The 20,474-nt window shown below is 38.7% G+C and overlaps 1 protein-coding gene across 3 annotated transcripts in view; it reads left to right on the plus strand.

Annotated features, from left to right (window-relative positions):
- The window catches only part of BORCS5 (BLOC-1 related complex subunit 5), a 97,245-nt gene that overhangs the window by 55,062 nt on the left and 21,709 nt on the right, over positions 1 to 20,474 (plus strand). For all 3 annotated transcript variants that reach the window (XM_088025924.1, XM_028119736.1, XM_028119735.2), the window contains one exon: positions 10,879 to 11,036. In XM_088025924.1, the coding sequence (XP_087882050.1) occupies positions 10,879 to 11,036 (158 nt within the window). The remainder of the gene's footprint in view (positions 1 to 10,878; positions 11,037 to 20,474) is intronic.

Consider the following 20,474-nt stretch of genomic DNA (forward strand, 5'->3'; position numbering starts at 1 on the left):
CTGTTTCCACAGCTTTGTAGCTTCAGGAGTAGAAAAAGTGGCCTATCATCATCATCATCATCATCTTCTTCTTTTTTTTTCCCCCTCCTGTCTTGCTCCTTCTGAGATCTGGAGCAGGATTTGTGGTAGATTTTCAGAGACTCCTGTGAGTTGAAAAAAAAGCGCATTATGATACTAGACTCATCTACCTGGGCTGATTTTTGGATGATTAGGGGGAGGGTACAATTGTAATTTATAAGGATGATTTAACGTATAATTTCTTTGACTTTGAAGTTGGCTGCAACTCAGTTTGAATCATGTTAGTGTACCTTCTAGACTCAGCAGCTTTCTTAAAATCCCTTTTCCCATTTTTTTTTTCTTTTTTACAGAGGAAGAGTAAAGGTTTTGTTTTGTGAGCCACAGTTGGGTTGTGGCTCCTCTGCTTCAGCCTTTCAGCCCTCTGGAAGCTTGGGCTGGCTCTGACTTTTCCCTGTTTTTTAATACAAGCTCCCAGTGGTGTCCTCAAGCACTGGGAATCTTCCTCATTCACTTTAGAAGAGCAGATTCAGACTGAGACCAGGTCTCACTCTTAAGTGTATGTGAAGAACACAGAGTAGGGACCCTTCTCAGCTTTCTCAAGCTTCTCCCTAAGTCTTCCTCAGCTCACTCTTTGCTTGGAATTTCAACAGTATCCTCCTAACCTAATTTGAGAACCTTTTATGTACCAGGTGCTATATGGCAGACATGAGATAAGTAGATAAATAAAATATGGTTTCCATCTTCTACCAGTTTATGGTTTGTTATGAGGCTTTTAGTTGCCTTGGAGAAGTTACTGTTTAAGGTATATTCAGCCAGGTAAACCTTGGTGAGAATGAAAGATATCCAGGAACTGGTTTTGGCTTATGTAGTTGGGGATACTTGAGGCAAGGAAAGAGAGGAGAACTGCCCAAGAAGATGTTACTTACAGATGAGAAAGACCTTGGTCACTTTTTGTTAAAATGAGTTTATTTACTTAAAATTTTTTGGAAGGAAAATACATTCATATGTTTAAAAAAAAAAAAAAGGTTAAAAGTATGCCCCTTACCCTTGCTTTCCATCTTTCTAACTCTTGTTATTCCAGAATTTCTTTATGCAAATATAGGTATATATGAATATATATTTTTATTTACTTGTATATCCCCCATTTTTTATACAGTGGTAGCTTAATACACTATCCTATATACCTTCTTTTATTACTTAATAACTTTTTTTTTAAAGCACTTGTTAGCACTTAATGAACCTCCTTCCCTGTGGCTTTAAGCTACCAGGACACAGCACCCTTCCACCCATCTTCTCCTCAGCTCTTCTGCTGAAGACTTTGACCTTCACAGTGACAGCCTGCTTCGAGAGCTTCCCCTTCCCCAGAACTTTGTAGTAGCCTAATCACACCACATCATTGATAGGAGCAGCTCCAGGCTTGTTTTTGGCAGCATTTACCCTTGTCTGCTCACCGGCCAAGGTCCACAGTTTATCAAGGTTGACAGCTGGGCAGAAGCTCTCGTTCCTAAGTGGTAATACCTCATACCAACTTTCCCAAAGTAACCTGAGTGATGTCTGTTTACTCCAGCCTCCTGGGTGCTTCTACTGTTTGCCCCATGTGGCCATGGCTGTGGATCACATGATCCCCAACTTTCCGGGTCTTCCTCAGTCTGGATGGCATGTTGGCAGCCTAGGCAAAAGAGGTATTACCTAATATCTTATGGAGACTTTTGTGTATGAAAATATACAGAGCTCCTTTGTTATTTTCTATGGTCATGTATTTGTGGATGTACCTTGATCTAATTAACAAGCTCCCTATTGATGGACATTGGGTTTTTGCTCATCTTTTACTATGATAGTCACCGCTGTAACAAATAATCATATATATCTTATACAAAATTTAGCATGTGTGCTAATTTATGTGTAAATTCCTAGTAGTGAAATTGCTGCATCAAGGGCTTAACAGATTTGTAATTTTGATATCCATGTCAAATTGCCCTCTGTGGGGGTGTACGCACTAATCAGCAACGCCTCTTTCTTCATAGTTCCACCTTCGGAGTTTTTGTCATACTTTTGGTTTTTACTAGTGTTAAAGGTGAAAAATGGTGTTGCAGTGAAGTTTTGATTTCTCTTTTTCTTATGATGAAGAAGTTTGTACATCTTTTCTTATAGCTGAGGCATTGATATTTTCTTTTCTGTGAAATGCCTTTGCCCATCTTTCTTTTGCTGATTTATTACTTGCCAGTTTCTAGAAGCTCTTTATATTATAGGAAGTTTGCTCTTTGTGATATGAGTTGCAGACGTTTTTCTCAGGGCTGCTTTTTTTTTTTTTTTTTAAACTTATGGTGTTTTTTGCCATGAGGTATCTTGATTTTTATACTGTTGAATTTATCAGTGTTTCTGTGTGGCCTTTGCATTATTCTGGCCCAATACTGATAGCGCAAAATCATTCATTTTTCTTTCTATGGCGGCACCTCATTCTCTTCCTACTTCTTGGATTGACAGCAAAAAGCTTTTGTGAGTTTGTTTATCAGAGAGATAGAGAGAGTACAAGCAGGGGGAGCGGCAGGCAGAGGGAGAAGCAGGTTCCCTGCTAAGCATGGAGCCCGATGCAGGACTCCTAGGGCCTCGGAATCATGACCCGAGCCAAAGGCAGAGGCTTAACCGACTGAGCCACCCAGGCGCCCCAGCAAAAAGCTTTTGGTACCTTCTTCCTCAAGTCTGTTCCTGGGGCTGTATCGTTGTCAGTTTTAGTCCTTGGTAATTTTGTTAGGAGATTTTAGTGGTTTGAAAAATCCTCCCTTTTCTTGATTTCAGGCACTCCAGAAAACTGACATTTTCTTATAAAATTAAACATATAATTACCATGCAACCCAGCAGTTGCAGTCTTGGGGCATTTATCCCAGAGAAATGAAAATTTGTTTATACAAAAACCTGTGCACCACTATTCATAGCAGCTCTGTTTTTAATAGCCCCCAAACTGGACACTCCCCAAATGTCCTTCAGTAGATGGATGGTTAAACAAACTCTAGTACATACATACTATGAAATACTACTCAGAAATAAGAAGGAACAAAGTACTGCAACATGCAACAACTTCAATGAATCTCGAATGTATTATGTTGGGTGAAAAAAGTCAATCCCCAGAGGTTACATATTATCCCATTTACAAAACATTTTTGAAATGACAAAATTTTATTTTATTTTATTTTTAAAGATTTTATTTATTTATTTGACAGAGAGAGAGCACAAGCAGGGCGAGCGGCAGGCAGAGGGAGAGGGAGAAGCAGACTTCCCGCTGAGCAGGGAGCCCAGTGTGGGGCTCGATCCCAGAACCCTGGGACCATGACCTGAGCTGAAGGCAGACGCTTAACCAACTGAGCCACCCAGGAGCCCCTGAAAGGACAAAATTTTAAAAATGGTGAACAGGTTAGTGGTTGCCAGAGGTTAAGGATGGGGAGGAGAATGAGAGAGAGGTAGATGTAGTTCTAAAAAGCAACACAAGAAATCTTTGTGGTGATGGAACGCTCAGGATCTGACTCCAGTGGCAGATATATGAATGTACACATGTGAAAAAATTGTATAGAGCTAAATATAGTAGGCATCCTTATCTGTGGAGGATACGTTCCAAGACCCCCAATGGATGCCTGAAACTGGATAGTACTGAACCTTATAAATACTAGGTTTTTTCCTATATGTACATACCTGTTATAACGTTTACCTATAAATTAGGCACAGTAAGATTAATAATAGCTAGTAATAAATAGAACAATTATAACATGATACAGTAATAAAAGTTACATGGATGTGTGCTCTCTCTGTCTCAGAATGCCTTACTATACTGTACTAACCCTTCTTGTAATGACATGAGATGATAAAATGCCTACGTGATGAGATGAAGTAAGGCGAATGATGTAGGCATTGTTCTATACTGTTAGGCTGCTACTGACCTTTTGGCAAAAGTATAATCTGCTTCTGGACTGTAGTTGACCACTACTGTACACAGGCATGCACACTCATGAATGCGCGCACGCACACACACACACGAGTGCAAGTAAAATGAGGACATCTGAATAAGATCAGTGGATTGTATCACTGTCAATATCCTGGTTGTGATATTGTATTGTTTGCAAGATGTTACCTTAGGGGGAAATTGAGTAAAGGGGTACACAAGATCCTATACACAGGATCTCAATAAAAGTTTCAATTCAAAAATAAATCCCCATTTCTGTAAATAGCAGCTTCACCAAAAGCTACTGTGTGGAGGCAGGTTCAGCTGGAGGAACTGGTGTTCTGCTGTGCTAGGGTCAGCAGTGGAACTGCTGAGGGACCTAGTGCTAGCAGTGGAATGTAGGGGAACAGGGCAGTGCCTCAAGTTCAACCCAGCACCGTCAGGCAAGATGAAGATCTGAAAACACTGACTGGCATTTCCAAGGATTCTCTGGGATAGCCCAACTGGGTAGCCCATCATACAGCCTGTTGAAGTGGGGGTTGGGGGTGGGGAGAAGACTGGTTTAAGTTCTGGGACCTCAGAAATCAGTGAAGGTTTGACATGGGTGATGAGGGGCAGGAATGAGGAGGGAAGACGAGCTTTGATGTGAGTGGGTTTATCCTGATCATGCCCAGCATGTGCCCCATTGCCATATTTATTTTGGTGTATCTTATGCTGTATCATTGGCTCTGGTTTGAAACAGAGTGTGGCCTAGCATAGTGGTTCTCAAAGTGTGGTAGGGTGATCCCTGAGATCCCCAGGACCCTGCTAGGGATTCCCTGAGGACAAAACTATTTTCACAATAATATGTAGACAGTTGCTAAATACTCTCATTCTCTTAGAAATGTACAATGGAGATTTCCGGAAGCTACAAAATTGTAAAAGCAACATATTAAATGCAGAAGCAGATATGAAAATCCAGCTGTTTTTTGTTAAGCCAGACATTGAAAAAACCTAGAAAATTTAAACCAGTTCCACTTTTTTGTTTTGGAAACTATAGTTACTTCTTTTAAATATGTTATTTATGTTAACATGTAATGAGATTATTGTTATTTTAAAATAATTCAATAAATATTCAAGAATTTTCTCAGTTTTAATTTTTAATAGGTGAATATTGTTATAAACCACATAAGCAAAAGCTTTTTGGGGTCCTCAATAATTTTTGAAAGGATAAAGGAGTCCTAATACTAAAAAGTTTGTGAACCTTTAGCTTGGCAGAAAGTAGTAGGCCAAAAGTTGGTACGCTTGAGTTCTAGTCAAGACTTTGCTGTGTGTCTGTGGACAAGTCATTTAGCCTCTTTAATTGATTTTTTTCTTACATAAATGCTAATAATTATCCTGATCTACCTACCACACCTTAAAGAAAAATATAAGTTTGTGTGAAAGGCTTTGAAAATATAATGTCCTATAAAATGTAAGGAATTTAATAGTTATACAACAAAACTGGTAATGGAAGAAAACATAAAGAACAGGAGTTTCTGGTGCATTAGCTGATATTCTATTCACTTTTTAATTTATTCATTTTTGCATCTCCTCCTAACAGTTTCCTTTAGCTTTTATTTCTCTTTCTCAGTTTTTCAAACAACTATTTAAAAAATTGTTATTGAAGTATAGTTGACACACAATGTATTAGTTTCAGATGTATAACATAGTGATCCCACAATTCTATCCATTACTCAAAGCTCACCACGAGATGTGTAGTCCGCATTTGCCACCATACAGCATTATTACAAGACTATCGACTATATTCCCTACTCTCTACTTTTGATCTCCATGACTTATTTATTTTATAACTGGAAATATGTACTTCTCAATCCCCTTCACCTATTTCACCCATCCCCCTACCTCTGTTCCCTCTGGCAACCACCAGTTTGTTCTCTGTATTTAAGAGCCTGTTTTGTTTTTTAGATTCCACATGTAAGTGAAATCATATGTTATTTGTCTTCCTCTGTCTGAGTTACTTCATTTAGCATTATACCCTAAGCGTCCATCTATGTTGTCACAAATGGCAAGATTTCATTCTTTCTTTATGACTAATATTCCTGTGTGTGTGTTCTAGACCTACACATCTTCTTTATCCATTCATCTATTGATGGACATTTGGGCTGCTTCCATAATTTGGCTATTATAAATGATGCTGCAATAAATATAAGGGTGCATATACCTTTTCAAATTAATGTTGTTTTCTTTAGGTAAATACCCAGTAGTGGAATTACTGGATCATATGGTAATTCTATTTTTAATTTTTTGAGGAACCTCCAAACTGTTTTACACGGTGCTTGCACCTATTTACATTCCACAACGTCTGAGAGTTCCCTTTTCTCTGCATCCTTGCCAACACTTGGTGTTTCTTCTCTTTTTAATACTAGTCATTCTGACTGGTGCAAGGTGATTATCTCATTGTGATTTTGATTGGCATTTCCCTGATGATTAATGATGTTGAGCATCTTTTTCATGTGTCCATGAGCCATCTCTATGTCTTTGGAAAAATGTTCAGGTCCTCTGCCCATTTTTAAATCAGATTGGGTTTTTTTTTGGTGTTGTCTAAGTTCTTCATGTATTTTGGATATTAGCCCCTTCTCAGATATATCATTGGCAAATATCTTCTCCCATTCACTTGGTTGCCTTTTTGTTTTGTTGATGGTTTTTGTTTTTTGCTGTGCAAAACTTTATTTTCGTATAGTCTCAGTAGTTTATTTTTGCTTTTGTTTGCCGTGCCCAAGGAGAAATATCCATAAGTATGTTGTAAGGCTGATGTCCAAGAGATGACTGTGTTTTCTTTTATGGTTTCAGGTTGCACATTTAGGTCTTTAATTCATTTTGAGTTTACTTTTGGGTATGGTGTTAAGACAGTGGTCCAGCTTCATTCTTTTGCATGTGGCTGTCCAGTTTTCCCAGCACCATTTATTGAAAAAACCCTCTTTTCCCCATTGTATATTCTTGGCTCCTTTGTTGTAGATTAATTGACCATATAAGTGTGAGTTTATTTCTGGGCTCTCTGTCCTGTTCCATTGATCTGTTTTTGTGCCAGTACCATACCATTTTGATTACTGTAGCTTTGTAGTATATCTTTAAGTGTGGGGTTATGATTTGTTCTTCTTTTTCAAGATTGCTTTGGCTATTCCAGGTCTTTTGTGGTTCCTGTGTAGTTTTAGGATTATTTGTTCTAGTTTCATGAAAAATGCTATTGGTATTTTGATAGGGATTGCACTGACTCTCTGGATTGCTTTGGGAAGTATGGACATTTTAACAATACTGCTTTTTCCAGTCCATGCACGTGGTATATCTTTCCATTAGTGTCATCTTCAGTTTATTTCATCAATGTCTTTAAGTTTTCAGAGTTTAGGTCTTTCACCTCCTTGTTTAAATTTATTCCTAGGTGTTTTATTCTTTGGGATGCAAATAAATTTTTTTAAAGATTTTATTTATTTATTTGAGAGAGAGAGAGAGCACAAGCAGGGGGAGGGGCAGAAAGAGAGGGAGAAGCAATCTCCCTTGCTGAGCTGGGAGCCTGATGTGGGGCTCGATCCCAGGACCCTGGGATCATGACCTGAACCAAAGGCAGACACTTAACTGAGCCACCCAGGTGCCCCTCATTTATTAGTTCTAAGAGCTTTTTGGTGGAGTGTTCAGGATTTTCTATATATAGCATCATGTCTTCTGCAAATAATGACAGTTTTACTTCTTTCTTACCAATTTAAATGCTTTTATTTCTTTTCCTTGTCTGATTGCTGAAGCTAGGACTTCTAGTACTACGTTGAATAAAAGTGGTGAGAGTGGACATTCTTGTTTCTGATCTTAGAGGAAAAGCTTTCAGTTTTTCACCATTGAGTATGATGTTAGCTGTGTTTCATTTTTTTTTATGTTGAGGTACGTTCCCTATAAACCCACTTTATTGAGAGTTTTTATCATGAATAGATGTTGTATTTGTCAAATGCTGTTTCTGAATATTGAGATGATCATATGGTTTCTATCTTTTAAGATTTTATTTATTTATTTGACAGTGAGAGAGAGCACAAGCAGGGGGAGCAGCAGAGGGCGAGGGAGAAGCAGGCTTTTTGCTGAGCAGGGAGCCTGATGCGGGGCTCGATCCCAGGACCCTGAGCAGACACTTAATGACTGAGCCACCCAGGCGCCCAGACTTTTCTTTTGTTAATATGACGTATCACATTCCCTAGTTTGTGAATATTGAACCACCCTTGCATCTATGGAATAAATCTCACTTGATTTGAATGATCTTTTAATGTATTGTTGAATTCGGTTTGCTCATATTTTGTTGAGGATTTTTGCATCTGTGTTCATCAGGGATATTGGCCTGTGTTTTTCTTTTTTTGTAGTGTCTTTGGTTTTGGTAATGGTAATGCTGGTCTTAAAGAATGAATGTAGAAGTTTTCCTTCCTCTTCTGTTTTTTGAAATAGTTTGAGAAGAATAGGCTTCACTCTTTTTAAGATGTTTGGTACAGTTCATTTGTGAAGCCATCTGCTCTTGGACTTTGGTTTGAAAGGAGCCTGTTACTGTTGTTGTTTTTACTACTGATTCAGTTTTATAACTAGTAATTGGTTTGTTCAAATTTTCTATTCTTCCTTACTCATTTTTGGAAGATTGTATGTTTCTAGGAATTTATCCATTTCTTCTAGGATGTCCAATTTGTTGGCATATAAGTTTTCATAGTAGTCTCTTATAATCCTTTGTATTCTGTGTTGTCAGTTATTATTTCTTCTCATTTTTTTTTAAGATTTTATTTATTTATTTGACAGAGAGAGAACAGAAGCAGAGGGAACAGGAGGAGAAGCAGTCTCCCCACTGAGCAGGGAGCCCCTCCCGATGGATCATGACCTGAGCTGAAGGCAGAGGCTTAACCAGCTGAGCCACCCGGGCACCCCTTCTCCTCCATTTCTGATTTTGAGTCTTCTTTCTTTTTTTTCTTGATCAGTCTGGCCAGAGGTTTATCGATTTTGTTTATCTTTTCAAAGAACCAGCTCTTGGTTTCATTGATCTTTTCTCTTGTTTTTTTTTTAGTCTCTGTTTCATTTATTTCCACTCTCATCTTTATTATTTGCTTCCTTTTACTAACTTTGGGCTTTGTCGTTTTTTTTTTCTAGCTCCTTAGGTGTCAGGTTAGATTATTTATTTGAGATTTTTCTTGTTTTTTGAAGTAGGCCTATATCACTATAAACGTCCCTCTTAGAACTGCTTTTGCTGTGTCTCAAAGATTTTGGACCATTTCATTTCATTTGTCTCCATGTATTTTTTTATTAACTATTTTATTTATTTATTGACTCATTGGCTGTTTAGTGGCATGTTGTTTAGCCTCCATGTGTTTGTATTTTTTCCAGTTCTTTTTTTTTTGTAAGATTTTATTTATTGGGATGCCTGGGTGGCTCAGTCAGTTAAGCGGCTGCCTTCAGCTTGGGTCATGATCCCAAGATCCTGGGATCTGAGCCCTGAGTTGGGCTCCCTGCTCAGCAGGGAGCCTGCTTCTCCCTCTCCCTCTGCCCCCCCCCCAATTTGTGCACACTCTCTTTCTCTCTCTATCTCAAATAAATAAAATCTTTTTAAAAAAAGATTTTATTTATTTGTCAGACAAAGCACACAGCAGGGGGAACAGCAGGCAGAGGGAGAAGCAGACTCCTTGCCTATCAAGGAGCCCGATCTGGGACTTGATCCCAGGACCCTGGGACCATGACCTGAGCTGAAGGCAGACACTTAAGGGCCTAAGCCACACAGGCATCCCTCCAGTTCTTTTCATGTAATTGATTTCTAGTTTCATACCATTGTGGTTGGAAAAGATGCTTGATATGATTTCAGTCTTCTTAAATTTATTAAGACTTGTTTTGCGGCCTAATGTATGATCTTCCTGGAGGATGTTTCATATACCCTTAAAAAGAATGTATATTCTGGGGCACCTGAGTGGCCTAGTCAGTTAAGCATCTGCCTTTGGCTCAGGTCATGATCCCAGGGTCCTGGGATTGAGCCCCTCATCGGGCTCCCTCCTCAGTGGGGAGTCTGCTTGTCCCTCTCCCTCAGCCCCTCCCTCTCGCTTGTGCTCTCTTGCTTGCTAGCTCTCAAATAAGTAAGTAAATAAGTAAATAAATCTTTGAAGGAAAAAAAATGCATATTCAGCTGTCTTTGGATGGAATGTTTTGTGTGTATCTGTTAGGGCCATCTGATGTAATGTGTTGTTCAAAGCCATTGTTTCTTTATTGATTTTCTGTCTGAAATGATTTATCCATTGATGTAATTGTGATGTTAAAGTCCCCTACTCTTCATTTTCTTCCTTTATGTCTGTTAGTATTTGCTTCATGTATTTAGGTGCTCCAGTGTTGGGTGCATCAATATTATAATTGCTGTATCCTCTTATTGGATTGATCCCTTTATCATTATGTAATGCCCTTCTTTGTCCCTGGCTGCAACCTTTGTTTTAAGGTCAGACAATCATTGTAATTATTAAAAGAAATTAAATAAATACATCTTCCAAAGGTTTCATTCAAGAAGGGATTTATATTCTTGATATCTTGAAATAGTGTCTTATGGTCAGGAGCTGTATTCTAGAGGAACCACTTACTAGTCACTATGTGACTTTAGGAAAGTTACTTAATCTCTCTGTGTCTTGAGTTTATCTATGAAATGGGACTAATAATACCTTACTTTCTAGGGCAATTATGAGTATGAAAATAATGCATATGAAACATTTTGCTGAGTACTTGGTATATAATAGATGCTCCATAAATGATGGTTGCTATGATTGTCATTAGCGTGTAACAAAAGATGGAAGATTAAATGTTAGTCTCCTACCCTGTCTTCATTGAACTTATTAAGTTACTTATAAAACAAGTTTGTTAATAGTAACTTCCATTTAATTAATTTATTTATTTTTTTCTGTTTGAAGGGCTACTGAGTGGCCAGACATCCCCAACAAATACCAAATTGGAGAAATTGGATTCTCAACAGGTGTTACAGCTCTGCCTTCGATATCAGGATCATCTTCATCAGTGTGCAGAGGCCGTTGCCTTTGATCAGAATGCTTTGGTTAAACGAATCAAAGAGGTAATGTACTGTGGGAAAATAACATAACTGGCTCATTATTGTGATTTCCTCCGACTCCCAAGTCCTTTTCTACTGGGAAGTAGAGCCAGTGATCCAGGCTTTATGGGGAATAGTCATTTTCTGATTTAGTCTTGCCATTTGTCCCCATTGCTTTAGATAGATTGTTTTTCCTAGCAGTAAAATGTAATGATGAAAAGGAGTAGTCCATGGAGCTGGAATTTGAAACCTGGTTCACCACTTCTTTGCTTAGATAAGTTACTGAACTTCTCCTGATCTCAGTTTTCTGATCTGAAAAAGAGTAGTAACCTATCCCAAGGGTTGAATGAAGATTAAAATTTCAGTAGGTGTTAGGCACTATTAGTATGTAAAGTCCTGCCATACTAATTTGCTCTAGCTGATTCAAATCTTTGAATTGACTTTAGCTGTTTCCTATATGTAATTTATATTTTGTTTTCCAATAGGGTATCAGTTGTTTGAGAGCAGGAGCCTTGATATCTCTTTCAATTATTTTTTCACAGTATGAGCACATGAAAAGCTCAGTGATTTTTATTGGTTGAATGGAAACAATTATGCTTATTCTACCCACAAGGTTTTTGTGAGGGAAGGAGCAAGGTAATTCCTGTGAAAGTACTTAGAAAACTGAAGTGTGTGATACAGATGTTTAGTAATTATTAAGAATAATAAGGTACTTCAGTTAAACACTGAAATATATCATTGACTGGGCTGCTGCATGGTATAGTACATACATTTTCCAAAGTTTTCAGTAAAGGGATTAAGATTCCTGATACCTTGAAGTAGTTTCATATAAAGAAAAGGTCAGGAGCTCAATCCTGGAGAAACCACTCATGTTAATGGCAGCTCCTGGAGTTGTTTAACAAAATAGTCCTGGTCATTGACTCAGGCATAAGAAGAAGGTGGATATGAGGAAACACACAAGTAAAGGGTTGAGAATCACTGCAAATAGATGTAGTAAATCCTTGAGATAACAAAGTTGTCACTAGGTATATTGATAGATTTAAATTTGCCAACACCTCTAATATTTTACTACTTACCTTTCATAAAATATATACATATATGTTTCTCTCATGGCTTAAATAATTTTATTTGGAAGAGCATTCCAAATTGTCATTTTATATTTTCATATTGGTTGGCATTGTTGTGGCCTTTCAAATATTATAAACATATTTTACTGTATTATGATCTAGAGAGATTTAAATCCCAAATGTGACTACGTTTGTTTTAATACTGAGTTTTCCTCTCCTGCCAGTAGCTCTAGGATGTGGTCGGTAAATCATTATTTTAATAAGCTTATCAAATGATACGGAATCCATTCTCCATTACCTGAGATTTGGGAACCACTAGCCTAGAGCACTGTTTTCCAAAATAAGTTCTACAAAACTAGTCCCATGTGAAGAAGGTCAAACTTTTTGCATATTCCATCACCACCCTTGGAAAGTCACGATGCATATTCTCTTTTTAAAAGTTCTTAGGAATCTTACAGGAAATAAAACTGGTGGTGTTCTTTTCTTTATTATTTATAATTATTTTTTAAATTTTTATTTTATTATGTTATGTTAATCACCATACATTACTAGTTTTTGATGTAGTGTTCCATGATTCATTGTTTGCATATAATACCCAGTGCTCCATTCAGTACGTGCTCTCTTTAATACCCATCACCAGGCTAACCCATCCCCCCACCCCCCTCCCCTCTAGAACCCTCAGTTTGTTTCTTACAGTCCATAGTCTCTCATGGTTCGTCTCCCCCTCTGATTCCCCCCCCTTCATTTTTCCCTTCCTGCTATCTTCTTCTTTTTTTTTTTTTTAACATATAATGTATTATTTGTTTCAGAGGTACAAGTCTGTGGTTCAACAGTCTTACACAATTCACAGCACTCACCATAGCACATACCCTCCCCAGTGTCTATCACCCAGCCACCCCATCCCTCCCACCCCCCACCACTCCAGCAACCCTCAGTTTGTTTCCTGAGATTAAGAATTCCTCATAGCAGTGAGATCATGATACATGTTTTTCTCTGATTGACTTATTTCGCTCAGCATAATACCCTCGAGTTCCATCTGTGTCATTCAAATGGCAAGATTTTATTCCTTTTGATGGCTGCATAATATTCCTCTGTGTGTGTGTGTGTGTGTGTGTGTGTGTGTGTGTGTGTGTGTGTGTGTGTGTGTGTGTGTGTGTGTTTCATTCTTCTGCATGTGGCTGCCCAATTTTCCCAACACCATTTGTTGAAGAGACTGTCTTTTTTCCATTGGACATTCTTTCCTGCTTTGTCGAAGATTAGTTGACCATCAAGTTGAGGGTCCATTTCTGAGCTCTCTATTCTGTTCCACTGATCTATGTGTCTGTTTTTGTGCCAGTACCATACTGTCTTGATGATGACAGCTTTGTAATAGAGCTTGAAGTCTGGAATTGTGATGCTGCCAGCTTTGCTTTTCTTTTTCAACATTCCTCTGGCAATTCGGGGTCTTTTCTGGTTCCATACAAATTTTAGGATTATTTGTTCCATTTCTTTGAAAAAAGTGGATGGTATTTTGACAGGCATTGCATTAAATGTGTAGACTGCTCTAGGTAGCATTGACATCTTCACAATATTTGTTCTTCCAATCCGTGAGCGTGGAACCTTTTTCCATTTCTTTGTGTCTTCCTCAATTTCTTTCAAGAGTATTCTATAGTTTTCTGAGTACAGATTCTTTGCCTCTTTGGTTAGATTTATTCCTAGGTATCTTATGGTTTTGGGTGCAGTTGTAAATGGGATCGACTCCTTAATTTCTCTTTCTTCTGTCTTGTTGTTGGTGTATAGGAATGCCACTGATTTCTGTGCATTGATTTTATATCCTGCTACATTACTGAATTCCTGTATGAGTTCTAGCAGTTTTGGGGTGGAGTCTTTGGGTTTCCCACATAAAGTATCATATCGTCTTCAAAGAGTGAGAGTTTGACTTCTTTTCCTATTCTGCCTTTTATTTTTTTGTTGTCTGATTGCTGTGGGTAGGACTTCTAATACTATGTTGAATAGCAGAGGTGATAATGGACATTCCTGCCGTGTTCCTGACCTTAGGGGGGAAGCTCTGAGGTTTTCCCCATTGAGAATGATATTCGCTGTGGGTTTTTCATAGATGGCTTTTATGATATTGAGGTATGTACCCTCTGTCCCTATACTCTGAAGAGTTTTGATCAAGAAAGGATGCTATACTTTGTCAGATGCTTTTTCTGCATCTATTGAGAGGATCATATGGTTCTTGTTCTTTCTTTTATTAATGTATTATATCACTTTGATTGATTTGCGGATGCTGAACCAACCTTGCAGCCCAGGGATAAATCCCACTTGGTCGTGGTGAATAATCCTTTTAATGTACTGTTGGATCCTCTTGGCTAGTATTTTGGTGAGAATTTTTACCTCCATGTTCATCAAGGATATTGGTCTGTAATTCTCCTTTTTGATGGGGTCTTTGCCTGGTTTTGGGATCAAGGTAATGGTGGCCTCATAAAATGAGTTTGGAGGTTTTCCTTCCATTTCTATTTTTTGGAACAGTTTCAGAAGAACAGGTATTAATTCTTCTTTAAATGTTTGGTAGAATTCCCCTGGGAAGCCATCTGGCCCTGGGCTTTTGTTTTTTGGGAGATTTTTGATGACTGCTTCAATTTCCTTCGTGGTTATAGGTCTGTTCAGGTTTTCTATTTCTTCATGGTTCAGTTTTGGTAGTTTATACATCTCTAGGAATGCATCTATTTCTTCGAGATTATCTAATTTGCTGGCATAGAGTTGCTCATAATATGTTCTTATAAATCTTTGTATGTCTTTGGTGTTGGTTGTGATCTCTCCTCTTTCATTCATGATTTTATTTATTTGGGTCATTTCTCTTTTCTTTTTGATAAGTCTGGCCAGGGTTTATCAATCTTGTTAATTCTATCAAAGAACCAGCTCCTAGTTTTGTTGATCTGTTCTTCTGTTTTTTGGTTTCTATTTCATTGATTTCTGTTCTGATCTTTATTATTTCTCTCCTCCTGCTGGGTTTAGGCTTTATTTGCTGTTCTTTCTCCAGCTCCTTTAGGTGTAGGGTTAGCTTGTGTATTTGAGACCTTTCTTGTTTCTTGAGAAAGGCTTGTATTGCTATATACTTTCTCTTAGCACTGCCTTTGCTGCATCCCAAAGATTTTGAGCAGTTGTGTTTTCATTTTCATTTGTTTCCATGAATTTTTTTAATTCTTCTTTAATTTCCTGGTTGACCCATTCATTCTTCAGTAGAATGCTCTTTAGCCTCCATGTGTTTGAGTTCTTTCCGATTTTCCTTTTGCGATTGAGTTCTAGTTTCAAAGCATTGTGGTCTGAAACTATGCAGGGAATGATCCCAGTCTTTTGGTACCAGTTGAGACCTGATTTGTGACCTAGGATGTGATCTATTCTGGAGAATGTTCCATGGGCACTAGAGAAGAATGTGTTTTCTGTTGCTTTGAGATGGAATGTTCTGAATAGATCTGTGAAGTCCATTTGGTCCAGTGTGTCATTTAAAGTCTTTATTTCCTTGTTGATCTTTTGCTTAGATGATGTGTCCGTTTCAGTGAGGGGGGGTGTTAAAGTCTCCTACTATTATTGTATTGTTGTCGATGTGTTTCTTTGCTTTTGTTATTAATTGGCTTATATAATTGGCTGCTCCCATGTTCGGGGCATAGATATTTACAACTGTTAGATCTTCTTGTTGGATAGACCCTTTAAGTATGATATTGTGTCCCTCCTCATCTCTTATGAGAGTCTTTGGTTTAAAATCTAATTTGTCTGATATAAGGATTGCCATCCCACCTTTCTTTTGGTGTCCATTAGCATGGTAAATGGTCTTCCACCCCTTCACTTTCAATCTGGAGGTGCGTTTGGGTCTAAAATGAGCCTCTTGCAGACAGCATATCGATGGGTCTTATTTTTTTTTTTATCCAATCTGATACCCTGTGTCTTTTGATTGGGGCATTTAGCCCATTTACATTCAGGGTAACTATTGAAAGATATGAATTTAGTGCCATTACTGTAAGGTTACTGTATATTGTCTGTGTTCCTTCCTGGTCTATGTTACTTTTAGGCTCTCTCTTTGCTTTGAGGACCCCTTTCAATATTTCTTGTAGGCCTGGTTTTGTGTTTGCAAATTCCTTTAGTTTTTGTTTGTCCTGGAAGCTTTTTATCTCTCCTTCTATTTTCAGTGACAGCCTAGCTGGTTATAGTCTTCTTGGCTGCATATTTTTCTCGTTTAGTGCTCTGAATATATCATGCCAGTCCTTTCTGGCCTGCCTGGTCTCTGTGGATAGGTCTGTTGTCAATCTAATGTTTCTACTATTGTAGGTTACAGATCTCTTCTCCCGAGCTGCTTTCAGGATTTTCTCTTTGTCTCTGAGACTCGTTAAGTTTTACTATTAGATGTTGGGGTGTTGACCTATTTTTACTGATTTTGACGGGCGTTCTCTGTGCCTCCTGAATTTTGATGCCTGTTTCCTTTCCCAAATTAGGGAAGTTCTCTGCTATAATTTGCTCCAATATACCTTCTGCCCCTCTCTCTCTTTCTTCTTCTGAGATCCCAATTATTCTAATATTGTTTTGTCTTATGGTATCACTTATCCTTTGAATTCTGCCCTCGTGATCCAGTAGTTGTTTATCTCTCTTTTTCTCAGCTTCTTTATTTTCCATCATTTGGTGTTCTGTATCACTCATTCTCTCTTCTGCCTCATTTATCTTAGCAGTTAGAGCCTCCATTTTTGATTGCACCTCATTAATAGCCTTTTTGATTTCAACTTGGTTAGATTTTAGTTCTTTTATTTCTCCAGAAGGTGTTTCTCTAATATCTTCCATGCTTTTTTCAAGCCCAGCTAGTATCTTTAAAATCGTCATTCTGAACTCTAGTTCTGACATCTTACTAATGTCCGTATTGATTAGGTCCCTGGCAGTCGGTACTGCCTCTTGTTCTTTTTTTTTTTTTTTTTTTTTTGAGGTAATTTTTTTCCGTCTTGTCATTTTGTCCAGAGGAGAATAGATGAATGAGAGAACAAAATGCTAACAGGGTGACAACAACCCCAGGAAAATATACACTAAACAAATCAGAAGAGACCTGAAACCGGGGGAAAAGAAAGGGAAAGAAAGAAAAAAGAAAAAAAAAGATAAAACAAACAAACAAAAGAAAAACAATATGATCACATATGATCAGGCTGGTGCATAGATCAGTGCCACACACTAGATTTTGGGCTTATTTTGGTCTGTTAGAAGAGAGTGCCTCCCAAAATTTTAAAGAAAGAAAAGCTTATATATGTACAAAAATAGGGTTAAATATGACGAAGGGATGGAATATGATTTTGAAGATGAAAATTATAAAAGATTTTGTAAAAGGAATTGATAAGTTGGTTAAAAAAAAGAGGATTTAAAAAAAGCGGGGAGAGAATGTGATCAGGCTGGAGACTAGAACGAAGCCATACACTAGAGATTTAGGGTGTATTTTGGTCTGTTAGAAGAAACTGTATTCCAAAATTTTAAAGAGAGAACAACTTATATATATATATATATATATATATATATATATATATATATATATACACACCAAAAATAAGCTTAACTATTATGAAGGGATAGAATATGACTCTAAAAATGAAAAATAAAAAAGATATTTTAAAAAAGGGACTGATAAGATGTTGGTTGAAAAAGGGAAAAAGAAAATTTCAAAAAAAACAAAGTAAAAGAAAAAAAGAAAATTAAAAAAATTAACTTTGAAAGACTAAAGAATCATGGTAAAAACCATGAATTCTCTGTTCTGTGTTCCCCTAGCTCTGGAATTCTGCGGTGCTCATTGATCAGTAAACTTGGCCTTGGCTGGCTGTTCTTGCTGATCTTCTGGGGGAGGGGCCTGTTGCCGTGGTTCCCAAATGTCTTTGCCGGAGGCGGAATTGCCCCACCCTTCCAGGGGCGCACTAAGTAATCTGCTTGGGTTTCCTCTCGGGAGCTTTTGTTCCCTGCAAGCTTTTCGATACAGCTTTGGAGGACGAGAGTGAAAATGGCGGCCTCCCAACCTCTGCCTGGAGGAGCCGAGAACTCGGGGTCCCGCTCCTCAGTGCGCCCCCAGAGAAAAGCAGTCACTCCCCTCTCCCCGGTCTCCGGCCGCACTCCGTGCTCACCCGGCCTGTGACTGAGCGTTTCAATCTCTGGCACCTGACCCCGTGTGGAGTCTCCAAACCCAGCCATCCCTGCGGTGCGCTCCTGCGCCGCTCCTCCCTGGGGAGGGAGGGGAGTCTCCCCGGCTCTGCCGCTTGTTGGGTCCCTGCTGGAGGAGCACTGGCCCGACTGGGCCGCGGATCACAGTTTATGGCCACCCCGAGCTGAGAGCCTGCGCCTCAGCTCCGTCTCTGCAGCCGGCTTCCCCGCTCCGATACCTGGGAGCTCTGCCGCACTCAGGCACCCCCGGTCTTTCTGTGACTCCAAGGGTCCTGAGACCACACTGTCCCGTGATGGTTCCACCCCCCAATTAGCCACTGGAGCAACGTCCCTCAGCGGAGCCGACTTCTAAAAGTTCCGATTTTGTGCTCCGCAGCTCTATCACTTGCTGGTAGCAGCTGACGGAGGCCTCTTCCCCGCCATCTATCCTCCCAAATATCACCTCGGATTCACTTCTTGGCACGTCCTACCTTTCAGAAAGTGGTCGCTTTTCTATTCAGAGTTGCTATTCTTTTCTTCAATCTCCTGTTGAGTTCGTAGGTGTTCAGAATGGTTTGATCCCTGTCTAGCTGAATTCCTGGAACCAGATGAAATTTAGGTCTCCTACTCCTCCATCTTGCTCCTCTGACCAAAGTTCCAATTCTTTAAATAAAATTTTCTAATGTACATTTTTACCCTCAAATTCAACTCAGATCCATCCTTTCATATGTTCATGCAAATGGGATTTTCAACTCAGTTGAGACTGGCCTGGTTCAACATGATTTAGTTATCCCCAAATAATTTCAAGACTGAAGGACAGTTACCAACCCATGTCAGAAGATTTAACCTTTTTCTTTGTTTTCTTCTTGTCTAAGCATCTGATGCCCTCAGGAATCTGGAAATTGAAAATCTGTTATTTATTTTTTAAAGATTTTGTTTATTTGACAGATAGAGAGGGAACACAAGCAGTTGGAGTGGGAGAGGGAGAAGCACGCTCTCTGCTGAGCAGGGAACCCTATGCGGGGCTAGGTCACGGTACCCCGGGATCATGACCTGAGCCGAAGGGAGTCACTTAACCAACTGAGCCACCCAGTCGCCCCAAAACTGGTGTTTTTCAAACTTATTTGATCCCAGAACCCTTATGTTAGGTAACATTCATAGAAGTAGTGTTTTTTAGAACATTCTTTGGGAATTGCTTTTGCAGCAGAAGACCTTACCATTTTTGATTACTGTGCAGAAATTAACTATGATGTTAATTTAACTCTTAGGAGATTTGAGAACAGTACATCTATTTTGTAATGCTTCTCATCTTTTTGAAAGGTCTTTAGTACATTTCTGTTGTTTTGTAGTTTACGAAAGTGTAATACAGAAAGATTAAACTACTAGCTCAGCATCAAAGAGTGGGTATTTTGTAGCTTGTTGTACTAGATAGAGCTCCTCATTATACCTCATTTCCAAGACTCTCAAGCAGTATTTCTTGGCCCTGAATGTATGTTAGAATCACCTGGGAATTTCTACCTCCAATATTTAGGATGGAAACTTTTGCGCACACACACACACTGAAGTAGACAAATATTGTGGATCTTCGTGTACTCATTGCCCAGCTACTCGCTAGAGGCATCAATTTGTGTAAGATCCTGTTTCATTTATACCCCCACTCACTCCCTGCCACCTCTCCAACTGATCTATTTTGCAGTAAATCTCAGGCATATAATTTCATTCGTAAACATTTAAGTATGTATCTTTTTTTTAAGAGAGAGTATAAGCAGCATGGGGGCGCAGAGGGAGAGGGAGGGAATCTTAAGCAGACTCCATGCAGGGCTCAATCTCATGACCCCAAGATCATGACCTAAGCCAAAATTAAGAGTTGGAAGCTTAAGCTTAACTGACTCAGCCACCCAGACACCCCAAAGTCTATATCATTAAAAGTAAAGGACTCTTTTAGACTTAGAGAAAAGTCACAAAAATAATTTAGAGAGTTTCTCTATACCCCTCACACAGCTTCCTCTAAAGTGAGCATTTTACAGAACCTTAGTACAATGATCAAAATTAGGAAATTAATATCAGTACCACATAAGTAAGTGGAGACCTTATTTGAATTTCACCAGTTTTTCCACTAAGAAAGCCATTTCCAAAACACAGCCATAATGCTGTTGTCATACCTAAAATAATAATACCTTCATTTATCAGTATAGCTGAAATGCTTTTAAGAAGTAACTGTCTCACTCTAGACTAGTTAGATACAAATCTTTGAAGGGTG

The sequence above is a fragment of the Eumetopias jubatus genome, unplaced genomic scaffold, assembly GCF_037043125.1.
Source record: "Eumetopias jubatus isolate StellerSeaLion01/CBP00866 unplaced genomic scaffold, mEumJub1_p1.0 scaffold_8, whole genome shotgun sequence".
In the NCBI taxonomy this organism is placed as follows: Eukaryota; Metazoa; Chordata; class Mammalia; order Carnivora; family Otariidae; genus Eumetopias; species Eumetopias jubatus.